The sequence below is a fragment of the Talaromyces rugulosus genome, chromosome I (assembly GCF_013368755.1).
Source record: "Talaromyces rugulosus chromosome I, complete sequence".
Classification (NCBI taxonomy): Eukaryota; Fungi; Ascomycota; class Eurotiomycetes; order Eurotiales; family Trichocomaceae; genus Talaromyces; species Talaromyces rugulosus.
The window spans coordinates 4,048,866-4,071,150 of record NC_049561.1 but is presented as its reverse complement, the minus strand read 5'-3'; the positions used below and the strand labels follow the sequence as shown (position 1 = coordinate 4,071,150).

Below are 22,285 nucleotides of genomic sequence, written 5' to 3'. Positions count from 1 at the left end.
TATTCCAAGATTTGGTGGCGGATGATACGAAAGCACATTCGATACCAGGAATCGACCACCGCCTCGGTGACGCATCATTTCTGGCCCTTGCCACAATCTTTTTCGGCACAGAGCACCGGGACACGGCTGTGGTCCGACGTGGGTTGCGGGAATATAGCTGCTTAATACAAGAGATAAACGCTGCTCTGGCGGATGGTTTGAAGTGTCAATCCTCTGATGTATTCGATGCCATAGTAACCATGGTTTTACTCGAGGTGGGTCGATATTACCGGGAATTCCGTTGGGAAAATTTGCATTTATACTCAATTTTTCTTTAGTTTCATATCTTGGAAAGAGATCGGGGTTGGGTTTCCCATGCATGTGGACTGGAACGACTGATGGAACTTAGAGGGCCAGCCACATTTATGTCTCTCCCGGACTTAATCCTTCTGGAGCAAGCTCGACTACCGGTTATATTTGCAGCATTAACGCTCCGACAGCCGACGATCCTTTCAAATCCACAGTGGAAATATATCCCCTGGACCCATTTCCCTGACAGGAAAACATCCATGCAAAAATTACTTGACATTTTTGCTGACTGTCCAGCACTTCTTGCCACTAGCACGGCAATTGCATCAAATGACTCGGAAAGTAGAGTTTTCGAAACACTTCGGGGATTGACAATTGCAACTAAGAGGGTTTTACAAGACCTTGACGAGTTTGAAGAAGCTTGGACCTCTACCAATATGGCTTACATTTGGGAAATTCCATCTCCGGGTCTTACTCCACCCATTATCAACGCACAAGGAGAGGAAGTCACGCTTTGGTCGACAGTCTTCTATTACCAGTCTCTCGGTCATGCTAATATAGCTATGATGGGCAGTGCTATACGCATACTTCTCTTGATAATATATCGCGACATACCCTGTAGTATGTCAAATATAGACCGGGCTGAAGTCTCGGCCCAACTTACGACGGCTATAATGACAATATGTCGAGGTGTCGACTATCAATTTCAAGAGATCAAGAAGGGTTCCAGCATTCACAGCCTATTTTATCCCATAAAGATGGCCTTAAAAGGGTCATTTGGTGACAATCCGGCCCTTGGAAACTGGTTGAAGGGTATCATGGATCAGCTTTCGAGCGGTTTTGCGGGAAAATGGAATATGGCAGGGATGAATCCGCGATAATTTTGTTTGCAAGGCTATTTCCAGATCCCCTACACTATTAAGCGTGTATCCCACGTGCGCTAAAAGCATTTTAATACCCAAGATGCGCTAGTTACTTTTGTAATAATAATATTATCATATTTCCTACTGAGACGCCAAAATGCCGGTGATTGCGCCTCCTTCAAATCTCAATGTAGAACGCCATGCTCAAACCCAATCTATAAAGCACAATCACTAGGGCCATAATATCTTGCGATGCCCTTTGATGGTGTCGAGTGGATATAATGGGATGCGAATTGTGATCTTGCACATTAATACGACCGTATATAGTCAACAACAATATACTCCATCTTCCTCACTTTCTTGAGTGCCTCCTTCTCTTGTTCAGCGAGCTCCTCTTGAGTCACCTCGCCTTCAACAAACTTTCTCCGCTGTTTAATGTTCTCCTTCTCCTGTTTAGCCATGGTGTGCGCCACCAACTTTGCGCTTATTTTATCCAGGGTCTTTTCTTGTGGCTCCATGGGCGGCACCTCAAGCGATAAAGGAGCCACATATGGCTCGAGCACGTGCATGCGGCGATCTCTTAAACACGGAGGGGAAGTGTATCTGTCAACAGGGCTAGTTTTTCAAACGAGCTTTCAGCTAAGACAATTGTGGGACGCTAAGGTAACTGGATTGGTACTCACGCAAGCTTCGGCCAGCTTGGTGGACAGCCGACCAAGGCCGAGAGATCATCATCTTTGCATAATAATACATTTAATCCTCTTGGGTTGAAATACTCGCGGTTGACAATCTCAAGGTATTGCCCTGTCCGTTTCTTCGTGATGATTTTCGATCCAGCGGTAGCGGAAGCGTTCATCGCAAGGCCAACTGCGAGTGCCCAATGCCACGGTCTAGTCCAGTTGTAAAGTCAGTATATACAAAACACTATTTTTAACTTTACAGCGCGCAGTCTCACATAAAGCCAATTCCCGTTCCAACAATATTCAGAGCCTGCAAAAGTGCCGGCTCCGTCTGCACCACGGCCAGGTTATCAATAAATGCCACGAAATCCTCGGCGCTGACATTTAGGTGCTGTAGCACAGGAGCATATGCCCTCAAAAATGGCAGCGGAGAGGACATCATGCTATGAACTGCTAGTCTCGGTATTACGACTGGTTTCTATTTTATCGTTAGTGGGATATTGATTTCAACACGACTCTAGCATTTGCCTTACCTCTAAAAAGGCTTGTTCCGACGCTCGAGACTCTAACCGATCTCTCTGGATCCATTGTGTTCTTCGCTGTATGAAATTATGCTCGATCTGCGTTTGATCCAAACAATCTTCTTGACTGTATGGTGGTGGTGGCAATTGCTGCTTTTCGTGGTAATAGGACATGTTTTCTTGGTGTGAATTAAAGGCAGAATCCATCTTGCTTCGTTCTTTTTAACAAGGGAAAGACTTGTGACCTATGAAAAAGGGGTATTTGTTGAAAAAGAGAAAAAAGATTTGCGCGTTAGAAGATGCCTATAATTCGATAGATTTTATAGTTATCACTACCAGATCAACGTTTTTCTTATATACCGAAAGGTCACTTCCCGATGCCCATCTACCGCATCATCACTTTCCTATGACACCGCCACCAAGTCCCAACATAGCACATTCCACGAAAGTAGATGTAACCCTACCCCATACCTCAGGCTCCAGTGTTTCACCAACGTTCAGCCTCGGAGGATTATCTTCATATAGTTTATTTTGCGAATCTACAGCGCCCCCTAAGTCAGCTAGATTTTTTGCATGTCACGGCTGATATACTACTGCGGAGAAACTAGTCCTAATATGGCACATTCCACGAACACAGGTGGGTCCATTCAATGTGTTGGGCCACCCAGAAGACGATGTCGATCAGCCCCGGGGCTAGTCCCAATAGGGTACTTTTCACGAATGTTTGTAGAAAGCAAAATGCTCTATGTTAACATTGAAATGTCTGTAAAGCAAAAATGAACAGGGGTAATCAATTACCTAGCCTGAAAGGCAATCCTTTCCAGGAAACAGGGATTAAACGTCTCTAGGGCTAAACTATATAAAACATCGCAACCTTGGCCACATCAACCAACAGTCTTCAATTCAAACAATCATTTATAGAAAAATAACACTTGGCAAAAATGATGAAATTGCAATTCCTTTACCCTGTGTTGCTTCTGAGCTCACTTTGCTCCTCCTTGGTAAGCTCAGTTACATATCTAACTTAATGTGAACACATGGGGTGGCTAACACGGAATTACAATGCTAGGCCATGCCCGGTCAATCGAGCACCAGACGTCTGTATGACAAGCGAAATAATGATACTGAAACAGATCCCATGTATCAGTTGAGCAAAGATTCCGATTTTCACTTCGAAATCCTTCGTGTCCTCGGGTTTGCGCCATATGAAGGTTCTGATATAGGAGAGGTTCTTATTGCAGCGAACCAAATAATGCCGGGGGACATGGAAAGTTTTCATGATGCATTCCATTCTATCGCTACTATTGTTGATGCCCAATCCATGGCAATTGACGAAACAAAAAACCCGACGTCCGCAAGAAACGCCTTTTTCCGTGCTTCTACCTACTTCCGCTCAGCTGATTTCTTTCTTCACGGCAACTGGAGTGACCCTCGAATCTATTCGCTATGGGATAAACAGCTTGCTGCTTTTACTTCTGCCATTTCCCTTCTTCCTGTTCCTGGGGAAAGGGTTGTTCTGAAGGGTGACGGATTTGATATCCCGGCTATTTTCTATAGCAGCGGGCTTCCTGGACCACGTCCTACCATAATAATGTGCAATGGCTATGACGGGTCACAGGAAGAGATGTATCACTTTATCGGGAAAGCTGTAAATGAACGTGGATGGAATGCCATCACCTACGAAGGCCCCGGTCAGCCAACCGTACGCCGCGAACAGAATCTCGGGTTTATTCCGCAATGGGAGAAAGTTGTCACACCAGTTGTTGATTACGCCTTGACACGGCCAGAAGTTGATCCTTTGGCCATCGGCTCAATTGGAATCTCGTTTGGCGGGTGGCTCGCCCCCCGTGCCGCAGCATTTGAACATCGACTTGTGGCAACCATGGCCCTCGACGGAGTATACGACTTTGGACCGTTCATACTAAGCAAGTTTGGCTCTTATCTAGAGTCCCTCTTTCACTCCGGCAATGCAACCGCATTTAATTCCTATATCGACGAGGCTGTTCAAGATCCTAACACCACGACTTCCATACGCTGGGCTATACAGCAAGGGCTATGGGCATTCAATGCAAAGACTCCCTTTGAGTGGATTAGCGAAATTCAACCTTACACTCTGAGTGGATTGACTCAAAATATTTCCATGCCTGTCTTTATTGGAGACTCCCAGAACGACATCTTTTTCCCGGGCCAAGCTAAAGCGCTTGCAGAGCATCTCGGAGATATCTCCACCTATCATCGCTTCACAAATATGGAAGGTGCAGGTGAGCATTGCAGTACTGGAGCCGGTGTCAGGCAGAGCCAGGTTGTCCTTGACTGGTTTCAGAATATTATTCAGACCTAATTACCTACTATCATCATGATTTCTGTTATAAAGTGTAACCTAGTCAAAACTATAATATCAATTTAATGATTCTCGAAATACCTGCTGCAGACTCTCTATATAGATCTTTTTACCAGCCACTTGGCCTTCTGCGTCAAGTCTTAACCAGCTGATGATCTTTGCTTCTTATTTTTCAGCTCTAAAGGAGCCGTACAAGGCGGCGACCGAGAAAGACAAAACAAGTCAGCGAGGAGACGAACGCTACTGACGGAATAATTTATGTCAAGTTGCTTCCTTGCGCTTTGTATGGTACTACATAGCTAGGTATCAAGCCCCACTTGATATACGAGCGAGCCAATCACACATAACGTTAGCCGCGTTCTTTATCCATGTACTATCCATGTACATCAATTGATAACAATGAAGATAATAATTCTCTTTCCCAGAGAAATCATTTTCTTCTTTTTTATCCCACTCGCTAGTCAAATGTGAACTGAGGATACAGGGTTAAGAACCTCTTCGAAAATCAAATACTTTTATAGCCAATCCATTTCGATACCATGTCGTCACAGCGGTTAATCTCCCCAGGGGGCACTATCCTGGTTACTGGCGCCAATGGATACATTGCGTCTCATGTCATTGACAGGCTTCTGTCGGACGGTTACAAGGTGCGCGGAACTGTGCGTGCTGAAAAGCCCTGGCTCGATGAACACTTTACCTCTCAATACGGGAAGGATAGTTACGAGAGCGTCGTGGTGCCGACATTGGAAGATGAAACTGTATTGGACAAGGCCTTTAAAGGCATCGAAGGGGTAGTCCATGTGGTATGTATGGAGTGAAAATAACTCTGACGTCAATTTTGCAATTCCAGTTCTGACAGTTCGCTTAACAGGCATCCACAATGTCATGGAGTCCGGATCCACACGCTGTTATCACCCCAACGGTCGCTATGATGTTGAATGTGCTAAACGCAGCTTCTCGATCGAACTCGGTCAATCGAGTCGTTGCCACATCGTCGGTGGTTGCGACATATCCCCGAAACTTTGATCGGCCCGTAGACGGGGATTTCGAAGTAGATACAGGTCAGTGGTTGGCCAGCGCAATTCCTATCCAGGCATGCAAAAGTGCCTATTAAATACTAATCGCTTTAAAGAGTCCTGGAACGAAACTGCAGTAAAGATTGCATGGGATTCGACAATCTCGGAAACAAGTGTGAAGTCGCCCAATGTATACGCTGCATCCAAGGTCGAATCAGAGAAGGCTGCATGGAAATGGGTTGAGGAAAATCAGCCAAGTTTTACCTTCAATACAGTCCTACCAAATATGAATGTGGGTTTTTGCTTTTGCTAAAATGAATTAAATGCCCTTGATTCATACTCACTAACATCTGAATCATAGATCGGCAAGATTCTGTTTCCCAAATACCAGGGGGGTTCTATGGCAGTGACACGACTGCTTCTGTCCGGCAACGACATTATGACCAAGATTGTCCCTGCTGCACGTATGTTGAAATTTCTTGTCATATATTTGTATTGGTGCATTATTAACTAGTGAGAATTTTGATATAGAATGGTGGATTGGTGTGGAGGACGACGCTCGGCTCCATGCTATCGCACTTCTAGACCCAGACGTGCAGTCGGAGAGAATTTTTGCATGCGCCGCACCATTTACTTGGACTCAAATATACCAGATATTCAAGGAGCTTCGGCCGGACAACGACAAAATACCAAATCCTCCGGAAAATGAAGGCCCAACCTTACTCAAGGTCAAACCATCGAACAGAGCAGAGCAACTGCTCAAAACATTCTACGGACAGGCTGGATGGACATCTTTGAAGGACAATCTTGCCGCCGGTATTGCTGATATTTAAATTAATATCAGGCGGTAAATTTTTGCACCCGATTTAGGGAAGGATACGCTTCGTAATATGCGCTGGATCCGTGTTCTACGAGTCTCAAAAAGGTTGCCATTTATAACAGAAAGAGTCGTATAGCTTCCTTAATGTCATTAAATCTTGCACGTCCTTCTGGTCATCTCTGTTTCCGTGGTTCTCAATATGTTTCATAGCACATTGTAAATTGTAACCCCCACAAAGGGGAAATGTGTCGTTAAAGTGTGGTATACCGTGGTCAACATGATCGTATGAAGTGTCGGCCATTATTTGCGTTGCTGTGTTCAAGGCGTCATAGGAAGGTTGAGGATCCACGAATTTACTTGATGAGAAACTTGGTTCTTGCATCAGAATATACTGATGGAGTAAAAAAACGGATCTGAATTCATATTAATGCCAGAGGTACCCCATATCGAAGAAGACATACCGAATAGCGATTGCAAGTGCACTACAGGAAGCCCCCCAGGCCCACCCATTTTCTCCAAGCCCAGCAGATAGAAAGTCCTGAAGTTTAGTACCAACTGCTATCAAGTGTGAGACCTTTGATTCAATCCCATCGGCGGCTTTTATAATCACCAGCACCTGATCAAGCAAGAAACTTGCTTCAAGCTGGTGTTTGAAGTTTTCAACGGTTTGCCTGTCCTGTTGTGAAGAATGTTGATATTTTCCATGTTCTTCGTGGGAAGATAACCCAGTTTCCTCGCGTGGGTATTCCATGGCAGTATGTCCGCAAAGATTGCCCCATTCACATAGTATTAATCTAATATCTAGTAAGCCAAAGTTTGTGTCATATGCAAATACAGATGTACTCGCCTTTCTAATATGAAGATGGCCCAGTGGACGTTACTGTGAAGGAGGGATCGACGTCCAAGATGTAAACCATTATTTTCGCGTTGAGTGTCTTCGCTGCGCAAAACAAATGCTATTCTCACACATGTCCCTATGGAGAGATGAGCAGCAATTGGCCGTCCACAAGCATACTCATATGCAGCGATGAGAAGACCGGCATGAATCAGGTGAACTGAAGTAGGCTGGATTGCTTGTACGCTCCCGTAAAACATTTTGACAGTCGTGTAGAAGGTTTCCCTAGCCATGGGCTTAGATGAATCAACTGATGGCTGACACAGTGTCAATAGGCAGATTGAAAGAATGACTAGTGAGAGCTCTGCCGGGGGGACGCTGCCCTGACACACTGAAGAATATATGTGGAAGAAATCTCCCTCTAGGGTGGGAAGCACCTTATGAAAGCCGCGAAAAAATTCACTGCCCAGTTGGGGAATAGACATGCTATTAAGATACAACGTCTGGCTCACTTGATCGTGGATCACCCAGTCAATGGGGGTTGTATGGCGAGATCGCAAAATATGCTGTACACCCAGTGGAGAAGGCTGCAGAGAGGATATTCTATTAGGAACTCCACCTATACTATCCTGCTGAGTACTGGATAGTGCTTCGTACGTGCAAGAGAGACCTCTGCTCTTGCAGTAGGTGCATTTCGGTAGCAGCTTGTCGCACGCCTTTTTGCGGGTTTTGCATGTAGCGCAGACCCACTGTGCCTTTTGTTGATTCATAGGAGAATTATATTTGGCAAGCTGGTGCTGTCAAAGTTACCGATGAGCTGTTTTCAGACCTCTTGTCCGGTGACTGAAGAGTGAAATGCAGGAGACGAAGATGCTGCCTGTGATCTCAGACAACACGCCCGGCTGACGCGATTCGCCTGTGTCGGCCGCCGCTAGTCCATAATAGGTAGCTAACGGCCGATCTGAGAAGAATTACCGAAATAGGAAATTAATTATGGACCTTGGTAGCTACAATTCAGCAGGGATTATTAGGGATTATTACCAGCATGACACCAGGTCTCTGTATAAATATCTCCGATTTTACCTAGGTTTTTATCGAAATATTCAAGTACCTAAATACCTACTAGAGCATCACAAGTGCTTTAAGATCGCAAAATGGCTACATCTCACTGCTTAGAGAACCCCAATCAACTTGCAAACAGTGAGACTTCATTGCAGCTTAATGATGCGGTACATCGTTCTTTACCAGATGAGGCAGCCACAGATACCTGCAAGTCCCAGTGGATAGTACAATTCGAAGACGGCGATCAAAGTAACCCGAAACATTTCAAGCCGATATGGAAAGCTTTCCTCACTTTTCAGATGAGCCTTTTGGCTCTTACCGGGTCAATGGGGTCCTCAATTATGGCTCCTGCTCAGTCAAAAATTGCGTCGGAAATGCACATAGCACTGGAGGCGACGACCTTGACAGTGGCTTTGTTTGTTCTCGGTGGGTAGCACCCCTCGTCGGATATGGAAAGAAGAAACTAACGTATTGAAAGGTTGGGCGTTGGGCCCCATGATATGGGCACCAATTAGTGAGTTCTGGGGTCGACGCTGGGGTATTCTTCCTGGTGTATTCATTTTCGGGCTCTTTACCATTGGCAGTGCAACAAGCAAAAGTCCTGCTAGTCTTTTCATAACACGTTTTTTTGGCGGTATTTTTGCTTCGGCCCCTATCAGCAATGTACCAGCAGCCCTCGGTGATATATACGAACCCCGAAGTCGTGGTATAGCAATGGCATTTGTGTCGCTGTGCATTGTGGGTGGCCCAACGGTAGGGCCAGTTATTGGCGCTGCTCTCACAGTAAGCTCACAACTCGGATGGCGCTGTATGTGCACTCCCTATTATAGTCATGCCATCGGATGAATCAATTCACTAAATATATTACAGGGACAGGATACATTGAAGCTATCTTTATCTTCAGCGTGTTTGCTCTCAGCTGTTTTACTCTGCCTGAGACGTATCCGCCAGTGCTGCTAAAAAGAAAGGCTCGCCTTTTGAGAAAGTCCACTGGTGATACAAGACATTGGCATCCTCTGGAAGAAGAGCGAATTGATAGGAGTACTCTACATAAATATGTTAGCCGACCGATTCGGTAAGTTTAATTGATACCGTGAAATGGACGTATATGCAAATTGCATTCAACTAAGAAAGTCAAAGTATGTTTTTCACGGAGCCAATGCTACTTTTCGTCGCTATTTACGCTTCATTCACCTATTCTCTCGTCTACCTTACCTTGGAAGTATTTCCCATCGTCTTTAATGAGCAACGAAAATATCCTCTGGTGGTTTCGATGCTGCCGTTTTTCGGAATTCTTGTGGGCGTCATTTGTGCTTTGATCATCAATTTTATGAACCAGCCACGATATGCTAGGGCTGTGAAGAAAAACAATGGCAAAGCCGTACCAGAAGCACGGCTACCACCAATGATTATAGGCGGCGTATCGCTTTCTGCAGGCTTATTCTGGTTTGGTTGGACGGCCGATCCGAAGTACACGTGGGCATTACCAACTGTGGCATCAGGTCTGATGTTCTGCTCCATATCTGAATTTCTATTTAAAACTAATGTTGGTTATAGCTTTCATTGGCGCCGGCTTCAATATCGTATTTCAACAGTGTCTTAACTTCTTGGTAGACACTTATGGGTTGTATGCGGCCAGTGCGGTCTCAGCCAACACGATGCTACGGTCATTGTTTGCATTTGGCCTTCCTATGGCAGCAAGACCAATGTTTCAAAATCTAGGAGTCGGTCCCGCAGCAAGCTTGCTAGGCGGGATTTCTTGTCTTGCTCTGCCCGTGCCATTTGCTCTATTAAGGTATGGTGCTATTCTGAGGAAACGTTCAGAGTTTGTACCAGGAACAAAAGCATAAAATGTGAGTACGGATGGGGTTCATTTATTTTGGGCTACCTCAATTCACATGCAGCTGGACTCCGCATTATCTTATCTATCTGCTCCAGATGTTTTGATGTTGTCTATATATCAATTGATTCCTCGGCCCAGGTATACGGTGGGCTCTTTTGATGTCGGCTCTGCGCGCGACTTTTTATTGTCAATTAATAACCTTTATCTATTAAAGTTGCAAAATTCATAGAGTTTTTATATCTAGGTAAGTTAAAATACATCTATAGTACAGTAAGATGAGTGTTCTCTATAAGGTGACCAAAAACATGAATGTACTAGACCGCACAAATTTTGTTGAAATCCATTCGCCTTCGGTTATATCAATCTGTCAAAACTACCACCTTTCCCTGTGCGGCCCCTTCGTCCATGCATCGATGCGCTTCGACAATCTGGTCAATATGAAAGACCTTTCCTATCTTGACCTTAAGACTCCCTGCCTCGATTTGAGAAATGAGGCTATTCAGTGGTGTGCTCATAAACTCTTCTGTAAATCCGCCATACGTTGTCAATTTTGTTCCGTATGGGATATCTCTCAAAATATCCAGCTCTTTAATGACCCATGAATTGCCAACTCTTCCCGCGATGCTGACCGTTGCATTCTTTTTGAGGCATTTTAAAGTATCTTTCAAAGTGACAGGTCCTACCAGCTCGAGTGCTTTGTCAAATTTCTGGCTCTCATCGGTAATATGCTCCGCAATCTTGCCATTGTCGAGAAGAAACTCATCCGCCCCGTATTCGCAGATTATTTCCTCGCGATCCGCACGACGACTTGTTGCAGTGACGTGGGCTCCGAGACAGGCCGTTGCAATTGATGCAGCTGTAAGACCGATGGAGGTTGTTCCGCCCCGAATCAAGAGTCTTTCTCCTTTCTTGACATCGAGGGATCGAGTAAGAACGCCGTATGCCACCTGCAACATCTCCGGTAGGGCCCCAAGCACATCCCAACCCAGTTTCGTGGGTACAGTTATGGCCTGCACCTGATTTACAGGCACAACAGTGTACTGCGCATACCCACCATCACACCCTCGGCCCATATCACCCATGGCTGTCATCACGACCTGGCCTTTTGCGAACTCGCCACCGGGAGCAGCCTCCACGATTCCGGTTGCCTCCAGTCCCAATATTCGTGGGAAAGTCAGGTTAGGCGAGAAGCCCTGCCGACTGTACATTTCTGCACGATTCAGACCAAATGATTTGACGCGGATGAGGACCTGTCCAGCCTCTGCCTGGGGAACGGCACGCTGTTCGAGTTTGAGGACTTCGGGTCCCCCGGTTTCGTGAATCACAACGGCCTTCATTGTGTCTGGAGCCATCGATGACAATTTCCGGCCACTACTTACCCTGCAGATTGAGTTTTGTAAATTATTATATCGTGTGAATGAAACCAAAGATGGTGGACAAACTCCGCGAGTAGAGGTGCGGAGGAACATAGAAGTGTTTTTAGGTTAAAATATTCCTCAAGTATATGGAAAGATTTTTGAAATCGTAAAACCTTTTTTTTCTCTACATCTTTAAAGCTAAACGTCTTGCTCATGCAGTATTGATACAAACAGCCCTGCGGGTCTTCAAACAAATCAAACATGAGTTGATCCAATAGACAGTGAGCGCCGATCCTGACGGCGTCCGCAGGATGCAGTAAGACGCCGATTCAAACATGCCAAACACAACAAAGTTACCTCGTCTGGACGACCACGGAGTAGGTACTTATGCATGGATTAAAAGTTTAGAACTAATAGTGAAGGATTATGAGTGGAACACTTGAGTCTCCTGGCCGCTGACATTTTCGTAACCCACCAGGCAAGCTGGCGATATACGAACCATGAGCACCAGCCTATCTGTACCTCGGTCGGTTTATTGTTTCATTATCATCCTTATTTTTTCCGAGTGTACTTGGTTAAAAGAAATTCTTTCTTTCTTTCTTTCTTTTTCCATAGTAACTAATATGCCTAGCCTTTTATCCAAGGCTGCGTCAATGTTGCCCTTCGCTAACAACTTGAAAATAAAAGGACCTCGTTGCGCCCATATTAATCCCCCGGTTTATTAATGATGGCACGATAGACTACACTGATATTTGTTCAACGTTCCTCAACACCAAGCAATCGATTCAAATACTACCTATTCGTCTGCTTTGCCAAATCTGCCTCGGCGGCACCTAATAGCCGGAACGACTCCTCATGATTTCCGTCTGCCGGGCCTTGATTCCCATCCACACAGATATGCAGCGTGGCTAAGAAGGGGAGGCTGCGTAAGAGGCAAGGTGCAAATGCCACCCATGTGAGAATCATGAACTGGGCACCACCAGTTGCAGATATATCGTAAATATCGCCGTGATGATTAAGAAGACGAACAAGGCCGGTGGCAAGAAATGTCCCCAGTGATGATGTTATAATCATCATCACAAAACTTGACTATTTTTCCTCCTGTTAGACCCGGCGGCTTTGGTTTAGATGCAGTGGAAGCCTACCAAGAAGAAGGATCGAATGATATAAGGGTAATTGAAATCGGCTCGCGTAAACATGACTCCATCCATCAATACAACGAGCCCCATTGTCACAATGTTCAAAACAGCTAAAACAGAGACAAACTTGGTGGTCGTCGCAATCCAAGAAAAATCCTCAATAACTGCGGTTGGCCAATCGATATTTGTCTGGTCCAAACCTTGGGCAGTGAGGTCACCAAGTAGTATAGCACCCAGGTCAAAAGCGAATGGAACAGTGGTTGTAGTGCACATTGTTGTATTTCGGTTTCCGTTCGAGTCATAATACCCTGCGCAGTAGGTGAGGACGTGAGTTGTATAGAAATCATACAGTCCGAGATCTGCAGCGAGCGGGCCTTTTCCGGACTCATCTCCTGGATGCTCTCAATCTAGATACATCAAGCTATAGAAAAGGCGGAAGAAAATTGTCAAACTTGATCAGATATTTGCTGAGTTTTATTTACCAGTATACTGAAGACATTATCCAAAGCTCCACCACATTAGGAGCCTGCAAAGATGACTATGAGAGTCAAGACAAAGGAAACTAACAAGAGTAACCGACTGAGTCCCATCGATAAGGTTCATCGTTAATTTACACGCACTAGATTTTTACAGGGCAAATAACATGCCAGTGAAAATATTATTGAAGGTATCTCAAGAAGCTATGCCAATTGGATGATCTGTTCTCAGTCCCGATGAATGTTTTGTACCTAGCTGGGAAGAACTATTGCCTAATTGCCATTTTATGATAGGCTAAGAACACAAATAAAGTTCCCGATGTATCATCCTTCCAATATGGGCATAATCGTTCCTATGGTTGATCCATTCTTCAGTGTCTCTTCAACAATGGTGCCTTTGGGAAAGAGTTGTGTCCGTTTAATTTGTGTCCGTCTAGTAACAGTCCCCTATGGAGTAAAATTAAAATGAAAACGCAGTTTTATAGTATGAAAGGCTAATAATTCAGCAACGAAACTTTTGTACATCCATGAAACGATTGTGTATGGCACCGGCTCTGAAGGTATCGTTACCAGTTTGCGCGTAGATGAGCATATTTAGATTTACCCAATTGGATAAAATTGTGGATAGAATCGCCTTGGCACTTGAGAATACGTCCACAGTGATCGGAATGCTGCAAGTATGTCTGATATACCGCGGGAATGGGCCATGGTATGATGATCGTGTCAACCATAAATATAGGGCCACATTTTTAGATATATGTGACCTTGTTTCTGTAGTTAAAACTACGTACTCACAAAATCTAACATCGCGTCTCTAAGCCTCTTCAAAAGGATTTTGCGTGCGTATTTCTTGTGGCCGGATGGAATCCCTGGAGTCGCGTAATCAAAAAGGAAACTAGCATTGGTATAATGCTAAATACGAAGAGTTTAGCTTCTATTTGGCTATTTACCGTAAGAAAAAAAAATTTCGTCGAATAATTATAATATTGAAGTGGTGCTTCTTGTTGGTTTCATTTTTCTTTTCGCCCTGAATATATATAAGGGGCAATAAGACTGGGGTTAACTGGTAGCTTTTCATTGGTCTTTCGACGCGCCACAGGGGCATTTATCCACTAACTATCGATTTACCCTTATATTAGCCAAAACATTGCGTTGGTATCTGCCATTCGGCAGAAAAGATAGACGGTGTTAACTCCGGTTATCTTTGCGAAGGATGCCATGATCCACCCTGCCGAAAAGCTCATCTCCTACAAACCTGGTTCACCATCCTAAAATGTTATATATCAATTGATATTAATCTCCAAGATGTAAAATAGTTGGCGCCGGTGGTTTATTGATTTATCACTTGTTGATTTAACGAATAAGTTCTATGTCTTATATCCAAGATAGTATTTGCTAGGATTCCTAGCATCTTCTGAACTTTGAAGTTTGGACTGTTGCTTAAATATATAAGCTTTCGTTAAGTTTCATAATTTAACCATCACAACTACAACTAGAAGTCAATTAAAACATTCCTAGTGAATCGACGGGTAATAGTAGCGTTTTAGGCTCAAGATGCGCCTGTCAGCAAACAGCAGCTGCAGCACTAGTTTCTAGGCGACGTGCGCCGGTGTCAGACGTTAATTAATTCGATTATTATCGGGCATCCTGGTCCAAGCTTCTGCATAGAAAGGCTTGTCCTGAAACCGCCACTATCATTCACTGGATTGGAGGAAAATTGAGAAATAAAACATGAAAGTAAGATTGCCAACTCGGAGGAATAGGATATAAGGTGAGGAACTCACCCCCCAATATGTACCTCAGTGTTCAGGTCACCCATCTTCTTCACTCATTTTTGACTACAAAGGGCAATCCCCTTCCTTCCATTCGTTTATATTTATTTTCGTTGCATTTAATTGGATTCTCAACGCTGGTTAGAAATGAAGCTGGTCTTTCTTTCATTCGGTGCGCTGGCATCAGCCGCCTCCCTCGCCACAACCACTGTAAGCAGCTCTTGATCCATCTACTAATCGTTTGACAACCCTTTTGAACATTAAACTGATAAATCGATACAGCGTTACTATGATGGACAAGAAGGAGCTTGTGGATGCGGTACCAGCTCTGGCGCAGACGCATGGCAGGTAAGTGGGCGACTTCTAGAACACTTGACCACAGTTCTATTTCTAATGCCGTGTCATACAGCTTGGAATTAGTGACAACGTCTATACTGCTGCCGGATCTCAAGCCCTTTTCGACACGAGCGGCTCCTCCTGGTGCGGTGCCGGATGTGGTACATGCTACAACCTAACTTCAACGGGCTCTTCAGCATGCGATGGGTGTGGAACTGGAGGAGTTGCTGGCGACAGCATTATTGTGATGGTCACCAATTTATGCCCATACAATGGGAACCAGCAATGGTGTCCGCAGCCGGGGTCCACCAACGAGTATGGCTACGGTTACCACTTTGATATTAATGCTGAGAGCGAAGTGTTTGGCGACAACGTCGTTGTCCAGTTTGAGCAGGTTACATGCCCGGGGCAGGCTACTACTGATTGGGAGACTTGCCTGTGCTACGATCAAACCTCCACGGATACCACATCTGCAAGCTTGGCCTCGGCTACTTCTGCCTCTCCTCAGGGAGAATCGGAGTCTTCTACTACAAGTACAGAACCGACAGTTACAGCTCCCAATTCTGCGGCTGAGACCACTGTTGTCGTCACCAGTGCAACACCGACTTCAACGCCTTCCTCTTGCACTGGTGACGCAACCCCAAGCGATACTTCGGCGTCTACGGGCTCTACGCAGACATTGTATGGACAGTGCGGTGGCGCAAACTGGACCGGCGCGACCGCCTGTGAATCAGGATCGACATGCAAAGTACAGAACCCTTACTATTCACAGTGTGTGAGCAGTTCGGATTAAAGTCATGTGCGAATTTGCATTTTATTAGGTCTGGGATCTTGCCGAAATCTATTTGCTAAAATCTATTGCTGGCTGGAATGTGTAATAGATCAAAATTGTTCTTCTACTTCGTTTGTTTTGTGCCTCTGGGGGATGATGCTATGGAACGTACATCCGAAGGCACATACTCGTACATGTATTTTACATTAATTGATACATTGACCGTTTCAACGAATATCTTAGATTTCTTTCGTTTGACTTGAGTTCATTACAACCACGAGTCCGTTTTCATCTTGCTATACAATTAAATATTCAATTTTCGAGACATATATCAGTAAAAGTAATGATATTTACCGAGCACTCCTTTGGTATGTAGCGTTGGGGCGGTCCAACATTTTCATGTTGAAATAATTGAGATGTTATCCTATGAAACGATTAATGGTAATGGTCTAAATAATTATTAAAATATAACTATGCAAAACGTTCTTTCATTATTATTCTATGATTATGCGTATTAAGTCTATAGTCTAAGAGGGGAAATATCCGTATATTACAACCGAGTGGAGAAAAACAAACAACAGGTTTGCTCTCAAGGTGCAAAAGGATCACGCAGGCGCCATCTCGATCTTTTTGCCTTTGACTGACTTCCACTCGATGCACAAGGCACCAATAATGGTGATACAAGCCGTTCCAGCAGAAACGTAGAATGCTTGCGTGAGTGCGCCGTTGTATGCAGACAGAACAGCGGGCAAAAACTTTTCGGGGAAAACGTTTTTCAATTCCGTGGCACCTGTAGCCAAGACCGCGGCTGGGTTCAAGCCTTCAATATTGGCTGCCGCGACGTTGGAGACCAACTGGTTTGTGAATATGTTCTGTGCTACGGCAATGAAAAGCGCGCCACCAAGGGTCTGTGAAAACACGATGATGGCCGTGCCAATGGCAACGTCGGGGCCTTCCAGACAGGCCTGAACAGCGACCATGGTCTGTTGCATACCGAACCCAATTCCGGCGCCGAACATGAATTGATATCCGATCCACTTTGCGTGGCCAGTGTCCACCTCGAAAGTGGTCAAAAGACCGGCACCAATACTAGCCAACACAGACGACGCAATCATGAAGGGGGTGTAGTAGCCGATTACGGTGACGAGACCACCAGCCGACATGGAGATGATGACGAGACCGAGAATCATTGGCAGATTCATAATACCCGACTTGACAGCCGAGACACCTTTGATCGCCTGGAACCAAATGGGGATCTGTGGAGCTGGTCAGCACGAGTTCATTATAGGGAATTCAACCAGTCAAGACATACGTAATAAACCATCACAAAGAAGGCAGCTCCCAGAGCTGCAGCAAAAAGGGCAGAGCCCCAGACATTTCGATTCTTGAAAATTCGCGGGGGGACGGTAGCACGCTCTTGCTTCCAAATTTGAACGGCGATAAAGCCAATGATCAAAACAGCGAAGAGGACAAACAAGGCAATGATACGGCCATTGCTCCAGGCGTAGGTAGTACCACCCCACTGAAGTGCAAGCAAGAGGCAAATAACTCCTGGGATGAACAAGCCGGTTCCTTCGAGATCCATCATTTTTAGCTGCTCCCAAAATGTCAAAGACGAGCTTAGGTTTTTCTTGTTAGGAAGCTGGAAGAAGATGATGATGAAGATTGCGGTGACAGCGCCAAAGGGCAAATTGATATAAAAGCACCAGCGCCAGCTGACGTGGTCGGTAAAGGCGCCACCCATGCTACAAGCAGTCAGTAACGCGAAAGGGGAATGGATCAAACGAGGAATACTAACAGAGGTCCAGCAACGGAGGCAATACCGTACATGCCACCAATTAGGCCCATGTACGCTGGGCGCTGGTGCAAAGGAACGGTTCGTGAGATAATCAAAAGGGCGCCAGAGAAGACACCCGCGGCACCCATGCCAGCGACGGCTCTGCCCAAGATCAAACCAGTTGAGTTGGGGGTAATGCCGCAGACGAAGGAGCCGACTTCGAACACGAAGAGGGCAGCCAAATAGGTCCACTTGATCGAGTAAAATGTGTACAGCTTTCCGAAGACGAGTTGCAGAGAACAGGTGGTTAGCAGATAAGCGGCACCGTACCAACCGACATCGTCAACAGCATGGAACTGATCGGTGATTCGTGGAATGGCCGTTGCAATGATCGTGTTATCCTGGTGACCAGCAAATTAGCTTTCTTCCTTTCTGCAACTCTATTCATCCCTAGACTCACCAGAGCCATGCAAAACACAGACAGGCACAGCGCAATGGTAATTAATGCAAGTCGCCATTTTGCGGGGTATGCTTCTTCATCATCCTCTGCTGCCACCTCTCCTGCGTCCTCCACGGCATGTTGTTTCTCTGCAGTGGACTCGATGGGCACCTCGTTGTTGTTGTTGTTGTTGTTGCTGGGTGTAGAGAGCCTCGTTCCCTCGGGGCCCAGATCGGCCTTTCTCACGCTGGCCGAGTCGGCGCGAGAGACATCCGTCGAGCCTTCTAGGGTATCGTTCGCCATTATCTTCTCAGCTGTCATTTGAGTGGTGTTTAGGGCGATAACGTGGAATCTCGGGGTGTCAAAAACCGTCAAGGGGGCGTAATAAAGTTGGCGACCAGTAATGAAGGGACGGACAAGGGTCAAGACCGGGGGCTCGATGGCCTACTTATCAGCTCGGACATGGTGGTATTCGTATTCGTGCTTTTGCAGCAAAATTCTGTATGTACGTACTGCCAAACGAAGCCTTCAGCCCGGACGAAGCCCGGAGGAGCCTCTTTCGCGGCCCCGGCCGAAACAAGGAAAAAGAAGCGCTGCCGAGATCCACTTCGACTGGAATCTGCTAACCGAGCCAATCACGGTATATGCCAAGACTGGCGGAAGAATTGGTATGCGGTCCGTTTAGTCCGTCCCACGTGCGTCTCTCCGGTACCTTGTGGGTCTGGTTTCAGCCAATCATATCCTTTCTTTTACTCGTAACAGTGTTTCCCGTGGTAATTACAGGTACAGCAGGAAGTTATATAAAGGCATCAAGATTGAATGCGAGGAAAGAATATCAGTTCTTAATGAATGGGTAGCATGGAAAACTATAACTTTCGAACAATAATGCAATATTTGCATACATCCTTCGTGCTGAGTTTGACATTAGCTAACACTGCTAAGTGCAGGTTACACTTGTACCCAGAGGATCCGCCCTTGTAAATAATTATTATTAGCATCTATTAGTTATTGACGATCCATCAATTTCTTCAATGTACTTTCGTCCGACCGGACGTACATTAAAACGGCCTAGCCCCTGCTGAAACCAGCCCTAAAGATGCAGCTAACAAGATAGACCGTCTCGCATACTATGTCCATATAGTAGCTGGTCCTTAATCTATCAGCATTAAATGAGTCACCGGCTCAAACTAAGGACCAAACACAACGTGCCTTGGTTACTCAGTCCGTTTAGATCTTTCAAATGTTACTACGACTTTATCTGAAGCTGGAGTCCTTGTGAAATTTGCTATGTATTTTATTTTATCTTGTTAAACTTTCGCGTAAATATGTTAAAGTTATTCAGGCCAGCACCCCACAACCTAAAAATAAATATGGAGTTCTAGATATGCCCACGTAGTCTCTGTTTGCTGCATCCATTATTTACTGCAGTTTGTCTTTAAATAGGCTGCCAACTGGAACATTCGAATAAGACAGTTGTACCTTAAGATTATATATTTTTAGCTGCTCCTTAGCCAGTTACACTAATTGGCCTTATAAATTATCTTCAGCTTTCGAGAACAATGTCAACTGGGTTATCTTTTTGATTTGCTTGTGGCCTATGGCCGGAATGTCGACGATACGATCATCAATTGATGTATTCTATTTACGCGCATCAAGAATGTCAATTTCGCGTCTGGAAAACCAACGCGACAATGGATGTTTCATCAATTGATGGTTTTCCCTATTAATATGACTTTAACATGTGGGAAATCATTTATATATATACATGTACATGTAACATTGGAATGGCTTTCTGCAAAGCTGGGGATTTTTCCAGGGCGTGTACTGATTTCGCTCTATACAAAGGCATGTTTATATGTATATTCCAAGGAGAAAATAATAATAATATAGGCAAGACACTGTACAAGAATAGTTTCTACCCATTATGAGTATACATGTCGTCATCAAGACGTAAAAATTGAGGCAATATTACCGATAACGTATTGAGAGACGCCACGGCATCCGGAGCGTTTAGTACATACATCAATATGTCAATTGATATCCAAAACCCAAGGGATTGTTTTTATAACTTCAATAGTCGCAAGAAGTAATAGACTACGAAAGTGCGTTGCTTTGAAGTAATATTCTTCATACTCGGATAGGCCACTAATCCAATTTTGGCCATCCACTAGATAAATGTCACGCGCATAATTCAAGGAAGATATCGGAAGGTAGGCTTTTTTTTTTAAAGAAAGTTTTTGGAGAAGCCTTACCTTTTACAAGTTTTCGTCCCACGACGCATGTGAGATCCCAGTGCGTTCGCAGACTTGAAAATTTATTTTTGCATGGACAAGGCGTCAACTGATCACGGAATTTTAATATACGAATTTTCTACCATTATGTAAACTTTCGGTGGTTATAGACGAATGGAGCATAACAGATTTTTCTGGCACACCGACTGGTAGTTATACAATGTGATCAGTGTTCTTGGATGTGGGGTGGAAAAATAAAAAGATTCGAAAATCCTGCTTTTTTACCCGTAAGTGCAGCGGCCATGGTTCATTCGTAAACGTCATTGGCCCCAGTTGCATATTGTGGCTCATCGAGCGTTCTGTTTTTTTTTTGGAGGAAGCATTGACTAAGTATGGACTAGTCCACGATGCGATTCTGCACCTAATTGTTCGGAGAACTTTTCCAGAGGGTGAATGGACGAACGGGGAAGATGCATCCCCCAGCTTGGGGATGGTCTAACGGCCCTAGCTCGCTGCTAATGTATGTCCTTTGATTTCTTGTCATGGAGGATCTAGGCACGAGCGAATCATGCCAAAAGCATGAAACTACGGGGTTATTTTCCGACGTGTGTTGGCAAATCACCTACCAGTCTATCGGTCTTGTCGATTCTTGGAACCTTTCGAGGCATCCTTTCCTTCCTTCTTATTGGGAATTAAGATAGATGGCCCACACATCAATGCGCTCGCCTTTCTGGGCTGCTAAAATTGCCAATGCTTGGGCACCGCCGGATCGAGTGACTTGCTGGTGGAGGGGAAACAAACTTTTTTTTAAACTCAGCGAGGAGATTCTCTCACCGGCAACAATCGCTATCTTTTTCTCCTCTGGCTCTTGTTCGTCTCAGAGTGGCAATCAATCAATCTTGACGAGTGGAAGATTTTAAAAAACTATTCTGCCTTTCACCATGACAGGATCAATGGAGGCTAGAGGGAACATCTATTTAACGGTATGTCTCTGCAGTGTTACAGACAAGCACGGACGAGAAAGCAAAGATGGGAAGAAGGTGGCCGAGTCTGACTATTTTCCTCACCAATTAAATAGTCCCAGGATCAAAAGCAAAGCGACAATCCGAAACAAGAAGACAACGTCTCGATGACCGGCACAAGCGATGGCACCGCTCGCTCAGCCCAAGACATGGCTCTTTTTAAAGATTTATTGAGCGCAATTCGAAACAGCCAAGACAAGGAAACCTGGGAGTTGCTACGATTCATACAGGCTGGGGCTCGTCCGGATGAAATCCGACAGCATATGGAGGATCGAGGCTTGGTTTACGCAGACGAACGTGACAACAAAGTTAAGAAACAATGACCTCACGAGAGAGAACTTCGCAAACTAAGCGAATTAAAGTATAGTTAAACTCCATAGGTTTGGCTCAGCCAACGATGCAAGTTGTTTTTTTTCTCTCGCTTAGTTAAGCTAATGTTTGTTTTAGGAAATTAAACACTCTTGAAATTTTTTTTTTTTTTTGATTACTGGTATGGACTAACAAGAACAGTCCTGTTAAAACCAAGATTTTGAAGACATCAGTGTGAAACGGAGGCCCGGCTTTGCAATTATCTACTTGATGTATCTTTGACTGGTTTGGCCGTTGAACAAACTCAAACTGTTGAATGTGGCACCGGTAACCAACCCTAGTCACGACTATGTTTGTATACTATTGGGAGATTTTGGAACCAAAT

The 22,285-nt window shown here is 44.9% G+C and overlaps 9 protein-coding genes across 9 annotated transcripts; 5 read left to right on the top strand and 4 right to left on the bottom strand.

The window, feature by feature from the left end:
* Positions 1-1,830: 1,830 nt before the first annotated feature.
* On the bottom strand, positions 1,831-2,526 carry TRUGW13939_01362 (uncharacterized protein; the record flags this gene model as incomplete). The annotated part of the gene is made up of 3 exons (XM_035484563.1): positions 1,831-2,041; positions 2,107-2,309; positions 2,365-2,526. The coding sequence occupies 3 exons, from the start codon at positions 2,524-2,526 to the stop codon at positions 1,831-1,833; spliced, it is 576 nt and encodes a 191-aa protein (XP_035340456.1).
* A 767-nt stretch (positions 2,527-3,293) lies between these two features.
* On the top strand, positions 3,294-4,693 carry TRUGW13939_01361 (uncharacterized protein; the record flags this gene model as incomplete). Its single annotated transcript, XM_035484562.1, has 2 exons — positions 3,294-3,353; positions 3,422-4,693. 2 exons carry the CDS (start codon positions 3,294-3,296, stop codon positions 4,691-4,693), a joined length of 1,332 nt encoding a protein of 443 aa, XP_035340455.1.
* A 539-nt stretch (positions 4,694-5,232) lies between these two features.
* Positions 5,233-6,542, top strand: TRUGW13939_01360 (uncharacterized protein; the record flags this gene model as incomplete). Its single annotated transcript, XM_035484561.1, has 5 exons — positions 5,233-5,496; positions 5,565-5,754; positions 5,826-6,001; positions 6,071-6,173; positions 6,241-6,542. The coding sequence occupies 5 exons, from the start codon at positions 5,233-5,235 to the stop codon at positions 6,540-6,542; spliced, it is 1,035 nt and encodes a 344-aa protein (XP_035340454.1).
* Positions 6,543-8,518: 1,976 nt separating this feature from the next.
* TRUGW13939_01359 (uncharacterized protein) lies at positions 8,519-10,276 on the top strand (the record flags this gene model as incomplete). Its single annotated transcript, XM_035484560.1, has 5 exons — positions 8,519-8,852; positions 8,905-9,234; positions 9,297-9,501; positions 9,567-9,928; positions 9,984-10,276. 5 exons carry the CDS (start codon positions 8,519-8,521, stop codon positions 10,274-10,276), a joined length of 1,524 nt encoding a protein of 507 aa, XP_035340453.1.
* A 352-nt stretch (positions 10,277-10,628) lies between these two features.
* Positions 10,629-11,606, bottom strand: TRUGW13939_01358 (uncharacterized protein; the record flags this gene model as incomplete). The annotated part of the gene is made up of 1 exon (XM_035484559.1): positions 10,629-11,606. One exon carries the CDS (start codon positions 11,604-11,606, stop codon positions 10,629-10,631), a length of 978 nt encoding a protein of 325 aa, XP_035340452.1.
* An 813-nt stretch (positions 11,607-12,419) lies between these two features.
* TRUGW13939_01357 (uncharacterized protein) lies at positions 12,420-13,039 on the bottom strand (the record flags this gene model as incomplete). The annotated part of the gene is made up of 2 exons (XM_035484558.1): positions 12,420-12,716; positions 12,773-13,039. The coding sequence occupies 2 exons, from the start codon at positions 13,037-13,039 to the stop codon at positions 12,420-12,422; spliced, it is 564 nt and encodes a 187-aa protein (XP_035340451.1).
* A 2,122-nt stretch (positions 13,040-15,161) lies between these two features.
* TRUGW13939_01356 (uncharacterized protein) lies at positions 15,162-16,143 on the top strand (the record flags this gene model as incomplete). The annotated part of the gene is made up of 3 exons (XM_035484557.1): positions 15,162-15,224; positions 15,297-15,362; positions 15,424-16,143. 3 exons carry the CDS (start codon positions 15,162-15,164, stop codon positions 16,141-16,143), a joined length of 849 nt encoding a protein of 282 aa, XP_035340450.1.
* A 584-nt stretch (positions 16,144-16,727) lies between these two features.
* TRUGW13939_01355 (uncharacterized protein) lies at positions 16,728-18,641 on the bottom strand (the record flags this gene model as incomplete). Its single annotated transcript, XM_035484556.1, has 4 exons — positions 16,728-17,378; positions 17,435-17,867; positions 17,921-18,300; positions 18,360-18,641. The coding sequence occupies 4 exons, from the start codon at positions 18,639-18,641 to the stop codon at positions 16,728-16,730; spliced, it is 1,746 nt and encodes a 581-aa protein (XP_035340449.1).
* Positions 18,642-21,510: 2,869 nt separating this feature from the next.
* Positions 21,511-21,914, top strand: TRUGW13939_01354 (uncharacterized protein; the record flags this gene model as incomplete). Its single annotated transcript, XM_035484555.1, has 2 exons — positions 21,511-21,552; positions 21,648-21,914. The coding sequence occupies 2 exons, from the start codon at positions 21,511-21,513 to the stop codon at positions 21,912-21,914; spliced, it is 309 nt and encodes a 102-aa protein (XP_035340448.1).
* Between the last annotated feature and the right edge of the window lie 371 nt (positions 21,915-22,285).